At 44.1% G+C, this 14,217-nt stretch overlaps 1 protein-coding gene across 1 annotated transcript; it reads left to right on the top strand.

The window, feature by feature from the left end:
- Positions 1 to 9,952: 9,952 nt before the first annotated feature.
- On the top strand, positions 9,953 to 10,891 carry LOC311136295 (olfactory receptor 8G17-like; the record flags this gene model as incomplete). The annotated part of the gene is made up of 1 exon (XM_084170424.1): positions 9,953 to 10,891. One exon carries the CDS (start codon positions 9,953 to 9,955, stop codon positions 10,889 to 10,891), a length of 939 nt encoding a protein of 312 aa, XP_084026550.1.
- Between the last annotated feature and the right edge of the window lie 3,326 nt (positions 10,892 to 14,217).

Here is a 14,217-nt window from a genome sequence, read left to right as displayed (position 1 = left end):
CAGGTAGGGGTTTCGTAACCGCAGGCAGAACAGTTGAAACTGTTCATCCTCTTGTGTTGATATTCTCTCAAGTTGTTTCAATGTACTTTACAGTTAGTTACCATGTACAGGTAACTGTAAAAATAAAGGGAACACTTGAGTAAATGAGGGATACAACGTATATTGAAAGCAGGTGCTTCCACACAGGTGTGGTTCCTGAGTTAATTAAGCAATTAAAACCTCTTAGACTTCTACCGTTTCTGGACCGTTTCTGACCGTCATTTTTGTGTACAGAGCGCTCTGTGAATGGCACAACATCAATTGCTGTGCACTCCATGAAAGCTCTGGTTGTCCCACTTCACATGTCGCTCTCAGCTCTCAGCTGTGATGCAGTATGTGAAATCTGACACCTCAATTGCATACGGAGCGACACGTCACATTTTCTGGCCTAGCCAGACAAAGGATTGATTTCCTCTGACTGTGAACCTTGCAGCTCCGCTTGCAATACTGCATATGAAATAGGAAAGTGATTGCAGCAAAAGCAGTCTCATATTGCTGTGATGTTCTTAGATGGATTTAGAGCTCTCAATATGAAAAAATACAAAATTATTTAGTAGATCTGAAACAACACCACTTTCTCTTGGTCACAGAGGGACTTAAAGCTCAAGTTGTAACGAGACAGAAGGCATTTGAATGGCGTCTCCGCGTCGCTCAGATGGCGCTGGGCAGACAGTTATCTGTTGTTAGTAGGGGTGTAACGATTCGTTTTAACAACGATTCGATTTGTATCACGATTCGTGGTTGTCGATACGATTCAAGGACGATATTGGTTGTCGATACGATCCGAAACGATTCAGTGACTTGAAATCGATTCAGTAACCTTTTAGCCAAAAATTCAACCAGTGTGACTGAAATAAATACCTGGATACTGGACAGTGCAGGTGAAGTTTCCTAGATTCCTGTTTCTTGTAAGGACCGCAATGGTGGCTTGATAATTTCTCGCTCGTCGGCTTCTCCTCTGTCGTCCGCCATGCTATGTTTTGTTGTCTTTGCGCCTTTGCGCTGCTGCTGGCGCGGGGCGATGACATCACGGATAGGCAGACTGAATCGAGTAATGTTTAAAGCCTTTATCATTAAAAGTGCTAAGAAAAAACATCCATATAAAGTCTGACGTGCTTAAATCCAATGGGTTATTTCCTAGTATCGATACAATCGATTTATTACATTTTAAAACGATGTTAGATTGATATATGTTGTCCAAAAGGCCAACTCGCCGAGCACAGATCGATGTAGTTGGATCATAGGAATATAAATCGATACATCGATGTAGTAGATGGATCGTTACACCCCTAGTTGTTAGTTATATGAAAGGGTGTGTGTGTGTGTGTGTGTGTGTGTCGGCGGGCAACCGCAGGGTGCATGTGACGCGTCTAGTGCAGTAGTGCCTAGGTAGAGGTAAGTTGCATGCCCGCTTACCACGTGCTTGCATACTCTTGCTTGCAGCTCGCTCTCCCGGTTAGCTTTTGTGGTGAATTGGGGAGCAGCTTCATGCACAAGTCTCCCCTTGCCGGTACAAAGCCTCTCCATGACCAAGACTCCTGTCGGGCCTCCTCACGGTGTCACACGTTAACTGGTTGTCTTGAAACTCCAGGCTAACTGGCAGGGGATCTCGGAGCAGCAGTAGGCCCCAGAGATGTGTCTGTACAGGCCCACCTCTGTGTGGACACGGCCTGGCAGCCATCAACCACTGCCCCGCTGCCTTGTGAGTTAGTCTGGTACGACAAAGGCTAGGGGAGCACACCCTGAGAGAAAAGGAACATGCTGGCGGCGCGCGGTAGGTGGATGCCGACAAACTGGGGTTCCGGCAGCCTTCTGCAGCTGTGGAAGATATTGGTCGTCCTGGGTTTCCCCCCTTTGCCACTGGAATTCACCTTTCTAAAGTGAAGTAGTGCTGTTGTGGATTGCGCACCCTTAGCAGCACGTTAAATAACTTCCTTTGCGCAGGTATCCACTTCTGACCTCGGTGAAGCCATCAACCAGAAACCGGACAAAAGTCTGACGGCGTTGGGGTGTCTGGTGACGGGGACAGGAGTGAATGCACCGGGAAACCTTAATCAGACCCTGCACGCCAGCGGCACATGACTGTTATGGTCGCCAGCAGTCGGGACTTGAGTGGCAGCTGCTCTCGGCAGACCCCTGTGTGACTGAGCAGCCCTATTTAGGAGCCTCACTGCTCACCCCAGCTGGGGAGAGGCCTAGAAAAGGAGGCCTAATAATTGCATACTGGATAGGCTTCCGCACCTATCGGGAGTTCCACTCAGCAGTCAAAGAATGCTAAAGAAAATAATTCCCATGAAACTGCCGACATGGAACATCAGAACTCTTTTGGACACCGACGATAATAGCGATAGACCCCATCAGAGAACAGCTTTATTGCTGCAGAACTAAGGCGCTACAACATTGACATTGCTGCCCTGAGTGAGACCAGGTTCCTGGTTCCCTGAAAGAGGAGGGAGAAGGCTACACCTTCTTCTGGAATGGTTACCCTCTGCGTTGGCAACATCAGCACAGTGTGGGATTGGCAATTAAGAACAGCCTTTTACCCAGCCTCACCGAAACACCTCGGCATAAGTGAAAGACTCATGTCTCTCTGTATCCCCCTAGCCAAGATGCGTTATGCTACTCTTCTCAGTGCATACGCACCAACGTTACCATCTGAAAATGAGGCAAAGGACTGCTTCTACCAGTCACTAGATGAGGCCCTTCACCGCATCCCCAGGAATGACAAGATCTTTCTGCTGGGTGACTTCAATGCTAGGGTGGGACAGAACAACAGGATATGGAGTCGGGTGCTGGGTAGGCATGGTGTTGGCCAGGTCAATGAGAACGGCATGAGACTGCTAAATCTATGTGCCGAGCATGATCTCATTGTTACTAACACCTTATTCCAGCAGAAGAACAAATATAAAACATAATGGATGCACCCATGCTTCAAACACTGGCACGTGATCGACTATGTCATAGTGAGACGTTCTGACACTAATGATGTCCTGCTGACACGTGCCATGAGGGGTGCAGAATGCTGGACAGATCACTGTATGATACTGGCTAAACTCCAGGTGAGAATATGTCCCCCCCCCAACCCCTGCAGAAGTCCAGTAAGAGGCGTCTGCACTGTTCCCGGCTTGAGGAAGCTGCATTAAGGGACGAGTTCCGTCGCTCTCTCGCAGAAAGGCTGAGGGAGACTGAGCCTCTTCTGAGTGCAGAGGACCCCATGGACCAGAAGTGGGCATCTATTAGCTCAGTGCTCTATCAGGCAGTGGCCCACTCCATTGGCTACAGAGGTAGGAAACATCAGGACTGGTTCAATGAGAACTCTGACACCATCACAACCTTACTGGACAATATGCACAAAGCGCACAGGGCTACTCTCAACAGCCCCACATCTGCTACCCTCCGCCAGCAATGGCATGCATCACGCAAGGAAGTGCAAACAACCTTGCGTACTCTGCAGAACTAATGGTGGATGAATAAGGCACAGGAAATCCACATTTACGCCGACAGAAACGACATGCACAATTTCTACAACTCAACTAAAGCTATCTATGGCCCTAGGAGTCGAGCTATCACTCCCCTGAAAACAGCTGATGGTCTGACTCTCTTGAAGGACCAAAACCAGATCCTGATGAGGTGGGCTGACCACTTTGAAGCACTACTCAATCAGCGCTCTCCTACAGACCACTCCATCCTGGAAGAACTGCCGGTCCGTCCATCCTTCAAGACCTCAACCATTCGCCAACCTTCCAAGAGGTGTTATCAGCTATCCGTTCCCTCAAGAACAGAAAGGTTCCTGGTGCTGACATCATCACGGCAGAGCTACTTAAGAAGGGAGGTTACTTCTGCACCAGAACGCTCCACCAGTACATCACTGAGGTTTGGGACTGGGAGATCGTCCCCCAACAGTGGCGGGATGCAAACATTATCACCATCTATAAGAACAAGGGAGACAAGTCCATCTGCGGCAACAGCCGGGGGATATCCCTTCTGGCTGTTGCTGGGAAGGTCCTGGCCAAGGTGATGCTGCACAGGCTGGTGAACAACATCACAGAGGAACTGCTACCAGTCACAATGCGGCATCAGAAAGAACAGGACTACGGTCGACATTATATTCACAGCACGGAAACTCCAGGAGAAGTGCCGTGATCAGGACCTTTTCATGGCCTTTGTCGACCTCTCCAAGGCCTTCGACACTGTGAGCAGGGAACTACTATGGGGCGTTCTATTTAAATTTGGCTGTCCAGACAAATTTGTCAACATCCTTTGCCAGTTCCATGATGGGATGATGGCTCGGGTGGCCATAGGAGGGCAGGAGTCAGTGCCCTTTGGAGTAAGCATTGGTGTGAGGCAGGAGTGTGTGTTGGCACCTGTACACTTTAACATCTTCCTCCTATGTGTCACCCAGCTTCTCCACAAGGAGCTTGAGGACAGCAGCAGGGTTGCGGTGGACTTCAGGCTGGATGGAAAACTATTCAACATCAGGAGGCTTCAAGCAACCACCAAGGTTTTGACGGAGCGGGTTCTTGAGCTGCAGTATGCTGATGACTGTGCTCTTGTGGCCCACACTCCGGAAGACCTTCAGTCTGTCCTTGTAGCGGCTGTGAGGGTCTATAGCAGGATGGGACTGTCTATCAACCCCACCAAGACAGAGGTGGTCTGCCAATGGATATCCAGCCCTCCACCCACCATGCCTGTCTTTACCATTGAACACAAATCACTGGCAATAGCCTCGTCCTTCAAATACCTGGGCAGCATCCTCTCGGAGGACTGCAGCATCGACCTCGAAATTCAAAATAGGATCAAACAAGCATCAGCTGCCTTCGGGAAACTCAGACACAGGGTCTTCCAAGACAGGGATCTCCACCCCCACACCAAAGTCGCCGTCTATCAAGCCGTCTGCATCACCACACTTCTTTACAGCTGTGAAGCCTGGGTCACTTACAGTCGCCACAACAAGCAGCTCGAGCGATTCCACATAAGATGCCTTCAGCACATCCTGGGAATCACCTGGTGCGACCATGTGCCCCATACAGAAATACTTTCTAAGACCAACTGCAAGAGTATGGAGGCCATAGTCACCTAACACCAACTGCACTGGCATGGGCATGTCATTAGAATGTCTCAGGAGCACTTGCTGCGGAAGATCCTGTATGGCCAGCTACATCTTGGCCGGCGGTCTTCACACTTTTTAGCCAATACTAAGCTATTGTATTAGTACATTGAGTTGGGTGTTTTGTGGTCAGGACAGTGTGTGTAGTGTTTTGTGGTCAGGACATTGTGTGTAGTGTTTTGCAGTCAGGTTCCCATTTTGTTCACTCGACTAATGGAAGTCTGGGGAACTTCAGTATTGTATTTTTAATTTGAATGGGAGTGCTGGAATTCCTGCCCTCACATTTGATTGGCTCTGAGTAGAAAATGGCACTGAGTATAATTTTTTTTTTTTTTTTTTATGTATCTTTTCCTACCTTGTCGTACAGTGTTACTTACCTATGCAGCATTCGTTTTGTATGTTATGCATTGTAGCTTCTTGCAAGTATAAACATGTTTTAGATACAAGTGGCAACAAGTGACAATGTGTCACTCGTTTCCATCTAGACTGGCATATTCCACCCCTTTTATCTTATCTTTCTGAGTAGAACTTCCCCAGGCTTTCAAGCGATACATGACAAGCCTGGGCTTCCGAGGCTATGGAAAAGATAACCTATAACATAAGAAATCAAGGAAAACTGTTTGAAGAAGGATGGGCCAAAATAATACTTATTGCTGATGGATCTGCCTTCAGATTCTCAAAAAGTTCACAGCTGCACCATTGAGAGCATCTTGACTGGCTGTATCACTGCTTGGTATGGCAACTGCTTGGCATCCGACCATAAGCTCCCCCGAAGGTAGTGCGTGCGGCCCAGTACATCACAGGGGCTGAGCTCCCTGCCATCCAGGACCTCTATACCAGGCGGTGTCAGAGGAAGAAGGCAATCCATCTATCTAGAGAGACTAGCAAGCACAAGCTGCAATAAAAAAAAGTGCCACTCACCAGATGATGATCATTAGAAAACAAAGTTTGAAAGTTAATCTTGAAAAGGGGCCATGCTAACAAATTAGCAACAACATCCTCCTTGATAACACCTGATGCTGCTGCAGCCGCTGTCACAATTGTCACACTACAACAGAAGCGAGCTAGAGTGTGGGAAAACTTGTGCTCGCTATAGTGCTCTCATTAGTGACCTGTTTCAGGCCTTTGAGAAGGAATACGTTTTCATTATTTCTTAAAAGGTTAAGTAAAGCCTTCTGCATGCTTCAGTTCAGCTGGCGCCAGCCAAACCAAATGATTGTGCTCGCATACTCCCTTAATAGACCTTCGCTTGAAAATTGCCGTAGCCAGTATACACTTCCTCAATTTAGTAGCCAGTATACACTTCCTCAAAATCTGTCACTAATTCTGACGTTTTTTGCCGAGATCTTAGTATTTCTCAAGTGAAAAAATGTGCATGTAAACAATTAGTCTCTTGTTGAAAGACAACAAACACTTCATTGAAGAATCCCTACTGTTGACCAATCACCGACGAAGGGGCGTAGACTTCGGTACACAGTGTCCTTCACCCCCTGCCTGTTGAGCACTGCTTTCCTGCAGTTCTGTAAATGCTTCGGCGAGGGAAGTAGCTATCTAGTGTAGCCAACCCAACTCTTGTGTGGCACTACTGGGTAGTGATTACCCTCGCCATAAAATAACAGCAGGAAAGCAGTGCTTGGCAGGCGGAGGCGAAGGAAAGCGTGTTCCAGTGTCCTAGCTAGCTAGCAGCCTCAATGACAGTGGGCATGTAATAAGTGACGCGTAGTGGGCGCAGCATGTAGTAAATACGGTCTGCAGATAGACCCTACTCAAGTTTCACATTTTAATGTCACTTGCACAAGTACATTGAAATGCCTTCCTTGCTAGCTCTAAATACTAAATTTTTCTCCCAAGAGACCATCAAAGAAAAATCCTGATTGGATATTTTTTTATCTTTAGTGTTAACCCTTTCCAACACAAATTGAAGAGATTAAATCTGAATGTTATTTCAATTATTGAGAAGATGAAGTAGAAATGAAAATAACATTTGAATAAAACATTTACTAATAATTGTATAAATCCTTAGGCGTATCATCTCCATTGATGTTCGCCTAATTTGAGTTTGTCAAAACAAGATAATGTATAGTGTAGAAAATCATTGTACAATCTAAACCTATGTTAAATGTTTTTTGTAACCAAAAATATTGTATTTTTTGCTGTTTTTATTTATCTAACCTTTTTTTAACCAAGTTAGTTTCATTGAGATAACAATCTATTTTTCAAGAGAGACCTGTACCAAGACAGCAGCATCAACACATTACTTTCAGACAAACAGGCACATGACATCAACAAGATGCAGAAACATCAGTGCAAAAAGCAGCACTGTGTAGAGTGCAATATGTCAAATCACAGGGCCATTATGTATCAAATAGTATCAACATAGTATAAAAAAGTAGGCTGTATCAAATACTTGCTGGTGAAAAAAAACGAAAGTAAAAAGACACAAAAGCGAGACTTAAGGAGGGGAAGCATAGAAATAGCACCCCTGCAAACAAAAATGAGTCGTTAGAACGTCCCCAGAACATCACAAAATGGTCGCCTAAAGTCGTCAGGACATTGTCATGGACCTTTGGAGGTTTTGTCTAGTTCCCTGTTTGTTCCGGGGATGTCCCCAAGGACAATTTTAGGACATTCTCGGGGCATTGTGTCATGGTCGCGTGGAGGTTTTTGTCTAGTTCCCGGTTTGTTCTGGGGATGTCCCCAAGGATGTTTATAGGACATTCTTAGAACGTTGTGTCATAGTGCCCTGGATGTTGTTGTCTAGTTCCCGGTTTGTTCTGGGGATGTCACCTGATGGTCGCAAAGAAACGTTCTCCGTCAGGGTAGCGGGTTCGATTTCCGGGACCAGCCATATGTAAAATGTATGCACTCATGACTGTAAGTCATCTTTAGCATCTGCTAAATGGCATATATTATTACGTCCTGATGACTGGTGAAACAAATGTCTTGAGAACATCTTACAAACGTCCTAACATGGTCCTCAATAATAATAATATGCCATTTAGCAGACGCTTTTATCCAAAGCGACTTACAGTCATGCGTGCATACATTTTTTGTGTATGGGTGGTCCCGGGGATCAAACCCACTACCCTGGCGTTACAAGCGCCGTGCTCTACCAGCTGAGCTACAGAGGACCACAATGACGTCATGGAACTTACAGGGAACTACACAAAGGTCCAACAAAGAACGTTCCATTGGGACCCTCACATGACGTCCTACCCTGCAAACAAAAATGTGTTGTTAGAATGTCCCCGGAACATCACGAAATGGTTGCCTAAAGTGGTCAGGACGTTGTGTCATGGTCCCCTGGAGTTTTTTTCTAGTTCCTGGTTTGTTCCAGTGACATCCCCAAGGACATTTTGTGAGAAAATGTCCTAAAAAGGTCCTGAATGTTCCTTTGAGACCATCATACGATGTCCCCCTTGACCATCACAAAACATCCCCTTGTGGTTATTGAATGTCCCATGGATAACGTCATATCAGAACCAAATAGGAACCTTTTTGTAAGGTTCCCTAATGGACATCTAAATACCTTATTATAAAATTATACCTCGACCAAACCGGGACCTGTGCTGAATGTTTTCTTATGGTCCTGAGGTCAACGTAATGCCTTAATGTTCCTAAATCATTCTCAGAACGTCAGTGGGATAACATTTTGTCGAAACCTTTAAAGGGACCTGATGGGAACGTTGCCTAATGTCCTTGGACGTCCCCTGTTTGCTGGGACATAGAACGGATCTACCACTTATCTAACTTGCTTTCAATAAGAATGACAGATCTAGAACTCACACTTCTATGTGAATTTGTTCAGGTCACCTACAAAGCTACTTACTGGACAAAAAAAATAATTAAGGTAGCTGAAGTTTGTGGCTGTTTAAAGAAAACTAAACCATGGATTACAGTTCATCCTGGTCAAGGTGACGAAGCATCTAACATCAAGTTGTAAAATACTGAGCTTCCCCTTTAATCTCTTGAAGACAAATTACCTTGTAGTCTTTTGTAAATTTGCAAAGCCCAAATGCTCTAGTTTGTTACTTTCCTCATTAGCTTCTACTGGCAATTTGTGTCACTGGAGTCATGACGTGCATGTTTACATCTTGACTGACACATTCGTCATCACATTGTGGGTTTTTCTGTAAATAAAAGGCTGTGATCTTGTGTCTGTAGTCAGTCTGGAGGGGTGGGATAGAACATAGGAATCAACTTGGAACACTGAAGAAAGCTGTAGAAGACCTACTCGCTTATGTTAGTGCTTCAACTTCAACTCTTCATGTCAAGGACAGTTATTATTTTGCTATCTAGTGTGGAATCGAGTAATTCATATATCTAATTTAACGTGTTTTGGTGTACGAAATGTCCATGCATACAATCTTATTTGGGTAATGTTACCTAGTTAGCTGGCTATCAAGTAAGGACATTAGCTTGCTTAGGTCAGCTGTTTGTAGAATATAGCTAGCTAGCTAAATAGCTGAGATCACTTGTGTCATGTAAACCTTCCATAACAATGTATAGCTTTCTTTGCTAGCTAGCTACATCTCATCTGACTGATGATAGGTATACAGCTACCAGCTGGAGTTGGATAGAAGCTAACCAAAAAAAAAGCCCCATCCCTCAGCTGTTTTCCAACTGAAGTGGCAAGGCAACTGCCGCACAGACTGCCCCTTTAAGAAATCTGTTTATCTGCTACTGCTACCACAAAAATCAGTAGATGCTTTTAAAGCTTGTGTTTTGAAACTGATTTCCCAAGTTTTAAGACTGATCTTTTTCAAATTCTTCTCTCAAGGTTCTGAGCTACCCTCTGACTGACGAATGGAGAACCACACATACCCTGACCATGTTCTCCTCCTGGAGGGGTTAAAGGTCACTCAACAGTCCTCGTACCCTGCCTTCATCCTCTTCCTCAGTATCTACATCTTCACAATGGTGGCCAACATCGGACTCATAGTGTTGATCTCCATGGAGAGGAGCCTGCACCAGCCCATGTACATCCTCTTCTGCAACCTGCCTCTTAATGACATAATCGGGGCTACAGCGATGATACCTCGTCTGTTATGGGACATTTTGACTGCAGCGCCTGAGCGATATATCACTTACATAGAGTGTGTCATTCAGGCTTTCTATACTCATGTTTATGCCACGACATCACACACCATTCTCATGATCATGGCCTTTGACAGGTATGTAGCCATCTGCAACCCCCTGCGGTACGTTACCATCATGACAAACAAAATTGTGATCAGGCTTTCTGTGTCTGCCTGGGGGGTGGCCATAGTCTTAGTGGGGATTCTGCTGGGCCTCACCATCCGCCTGTCACGCTGCAGGTCGAACATATTTAACCCTTACTGCGACAACGCCTCCTTATTCAAGCTCTCCTGTGAGAGCGTGTTTATAAATAACATATATGGCTTAACCTTTACTGTTGTGCTGTTTGTCTCGTCCATAGGCAGCATCAGTCTCACCTATCTCAAGATCGCCATTGTGTGTCTGAGCAGTAAAAACAGCTCCTTAAACAGCAAGGCCCTGACAACCTGCAGCACACACTTACTGGTCTACCTCATTGTGCTGGGATGTGGATTCACCATTATTACCCTCCACCGCTTCCCAGCCTATGCAGACCTGCGCAAACTGAGTAGTGTACTGGGTAGTGTGGTCCCTACTTGTCTCAACCCCATAATATATGGTTTACAGACTAAAGAGATTAAACAGAGGATATTTAGAGTGTTTCACAGAGCTAAAGTGGCCACATGATGTGTTAAATCTGACAGGGAAATATATGATATTTCATATGATGAGAAGTGCATTGTATGTATGTGGCATTCATGAAACAAGGGTGGGGTGTCTTCTCAGCCACCACCTGAGGGACACGTAAGAGTTATCTTGAATTGGATCCTAAAATTATTTGAAAATCAAGATTTATTTGATGATATTCCACATTAAAAACATGTTTTAACATTTATAACATACAGCCACCCTGGTATGTGTTAGTACTACTGAAACAAATTCTTCATTCCTGTCATAAAGCAAATCTAAAAGAGAACTAGGAAGAGCTCTATGTGGTTTTCAAATTTATATTCATTTTTAGCTGGTGCAAGGTTTTTGGGGAGTGTTCCATGAATCATTTATAGATTACATTTCCACATGCAAACCATCATACAAGAGTATTACTTTGCACAATAAAAAATACCTCTTGATGGAATAATTGAACGTTTTATTTTAATTTGTGATGCTTACAAAAAAGGCAGAGGCACAAAAACGAAATGTGTGGATACTTTATTTTATAGTTTGCTATTTCCCTGATATTTAGAAAGAACGTTGTCAGATTGTAAGTACACAATAATCACCTAACAATTCCTCTTTTGTTTCTTTGGGATTAATTAAAAACAAGTATAATTACACAACATATAGTACTGTATCTGGTAGTTTGTACAATGCAAATTGCAACTATTGTTATTATTTTTGTGTTCCTTATCAATAAACTATGAAATCAAATGTATACAGTTGTGCAATGTACATCCGAAAACAATCAATCATTGGAAGTAGTGACTTGGCATTATTTTGGAATCTCTGAAAATGATTACACTTTTTAGCCCATACTAAACTATTTTAAAAGTAGAGACACAGGAGAGGAGCTCTTCTTTGGTTTATAGTTAATTCATGAGGTGCTCTTTGATCAAGGGATGAAATACTATAGAAAAAAAAGAAGTTGATGCTGGATAGTAAACAATGCCGGAAAAGCCTTTGGGAAAACAAACTTCAAGAAGTAATCAAGGCACTCTCAATTAGTGTAAAAATGAAAAAGCCTTTATTGTTTTAAGGCTTATACATGGCAAGAATAAAAAACCACTGACGCGTTGCTGCTACAACAGCCTTCATCTGGGTGACAAAGAATATTGGTGGACAAACAGGTGTATATCCCAACTCTTACAGGACGTGATTCAATTCATTACCATATGTAATATATAAAGGGGGGAAAAAATTGGGGGAAAAACACATTCAAAATACAGAGATAAACAAAACAAACATTGCATAACGAGAATGCATAAAATAAAAATACAAACTGTGTACACATGAGTTCATGTTACCAAACTTAAATAAGAATGGAGAACAAAACATTTTAGAACTAAAAATAAACCACATATCTCTTACAGAAAGGGAGAATAATACATTTCCTAATTTAGACCCTGCAATACATTGGCCCTTAATTTAAAGATCCAGAACGTTTCACGTTGTAGGAGGCGTTTGAGACGATCCCTGCGAGAACTAGGAACCACTTCAATGGCCATTGCTTTCAGAGAGTTTGGGCTGCCATGGCCAGCATGTCTGTAATGTTTAGCCATCGGACACTTATCGTTAGCAGTTCTTATAGCATAAGCATGTTCAGACACCCTGTCCTTGAGCCTTCTCTTAGTACGTCCTATGTAAAAGGACCCACATGGGCACTCCAGCCTCTACACCATATACAGTAGGTACTGTTGCAGTTGAAAAACGATTGCGCTTGGTATCCCTGAATGTATTTGTTTTTTCGATATGATGGCAATGATTGCAGCTACAGTGAGGGAAAACAGTATTTGATCCCCTTCTGATTTTGTACGTTTGCCCACTGACAAAGAAATGATCAGTCTATAATTTTAATGGTAGGTTTATTTGAACAGTGAGAGACAGAATAACAACAAAATAATCCATAAAAACGCATGTCAAAATTTTTATAAATTGATTTGCATTTTAATGAGGGAAATAAGTATTTGACCCCCTCTCAATCAGAAAGATTTCTGGCTCCCAGGTGTCTTTTATACAGGTAACGAGCTGAGATTAGGAGCACACTCTTAAAGGGAGTGCTCCTAATCTCTGTTTATTACCTGTATAAAAGACACCTGTCCACAGAAGCAATCAATCAATCCGATTCCAAAGTCTCCACCATGGCCAAGACCAAACAGCTCTCCAAGGATGTCAGGGACAAGATTGTAGACCTACACAAGGCTGGAATGGGCTACAAGACCATCGCCAAGCAGCTTGGTGAGAAGGTGACAACAGTTGGTGCGATTATTCGCAAATGGAAGAAACACAAAAGAACTGTCAATCTCCCTTGGCCTGGGGCTCCATGCAAGATCTCACCTTGTGGAGTTGCAATGATCATGAGAACGGTGAGCAATCAGCCCAGAACTACACGGGAGGATCTTGTCAATGATGTCAAGGCAGCTGGGACCATAGTCACCAAGAAAACAATTGGTAACACACTACGCTGTGAAGGACTGAAATCCTGCAGCGCCTGCAAGGTCCCCCTGTTCAAGAAAGCACATATACATGGCCGTCTGAAGTTTGCCAATGAACATCTGAATGATTCAGAGGAGAACTGGGTGAAAGTGTTGTGGTCAGATGAGACCAAAATCGAGCTCTTTGGCATCAACTCAACTCGCCGTGTTTGGAGGAGGAGGAATGCTGCCTATGACCCCAAGAACACCATCCCCACCGTCAAACATGGAGGTGGAAACATTATGCTTTGGGGGTGTTTTTCTGCTAAGGGGACAGGGCAACTTCCCCGCATCTTCACCGGGCCATGTACCATCAAATCTTGGGTGAGAACCTCCTTCCCTCAGCCAGGGCATTGAAAATGGGTCATGGATGGGTATTCCAGCATGACAATGACCCAAAACACACGGCCAAGGCAACAAAGGAGTGGCTCAAGAAGAAACACATTAAGGTCCTGGAGTGGCCTAGCCAGTCTCCAGACTTTAATCCCATAGAAAATCTGTGGAGGGAGCTGAAGGTTTTACGTCAGCCTCGCAACCTTAATGACTTGGAGAAGATCTGCAAAGAGGAGTGGGACAAAATCCCTCTTCAGATGTGTGCAAACCTGGTGGCCAACTACAAGAAACGTCTGACCTCTGTGATTGCCAACAAGGGTTTTGCCACCAAGTACTAAGTCATGTTTTGCAGAGGGGTCAAATACTTATTTCCCTCATTAAAATGCAAATCAATTTATAACATTTTTGACATGCGTTTTTCTGGATTTTTTTGTTGTTATTCTGTCTCTCACTGTTCACATAAACCTACCATTAAAATTATAGACTGATCAT

Source organism: Coregonus lavaretus, assembly GCF_964263955.1.
Source record: "Coregonus lavaretus genome assembly, chromosome: 10".
NCBI lineage: Eukaryota > Metazoa > Chordata > Actinopteri > Salmoniformes > Salmonidae > Coregonus > Coregonus lavaretus.
Note: the sequence above shows the minus strand (reverse complement) of the source record. Positions and strands in the feature narration are given on the sequence as shown.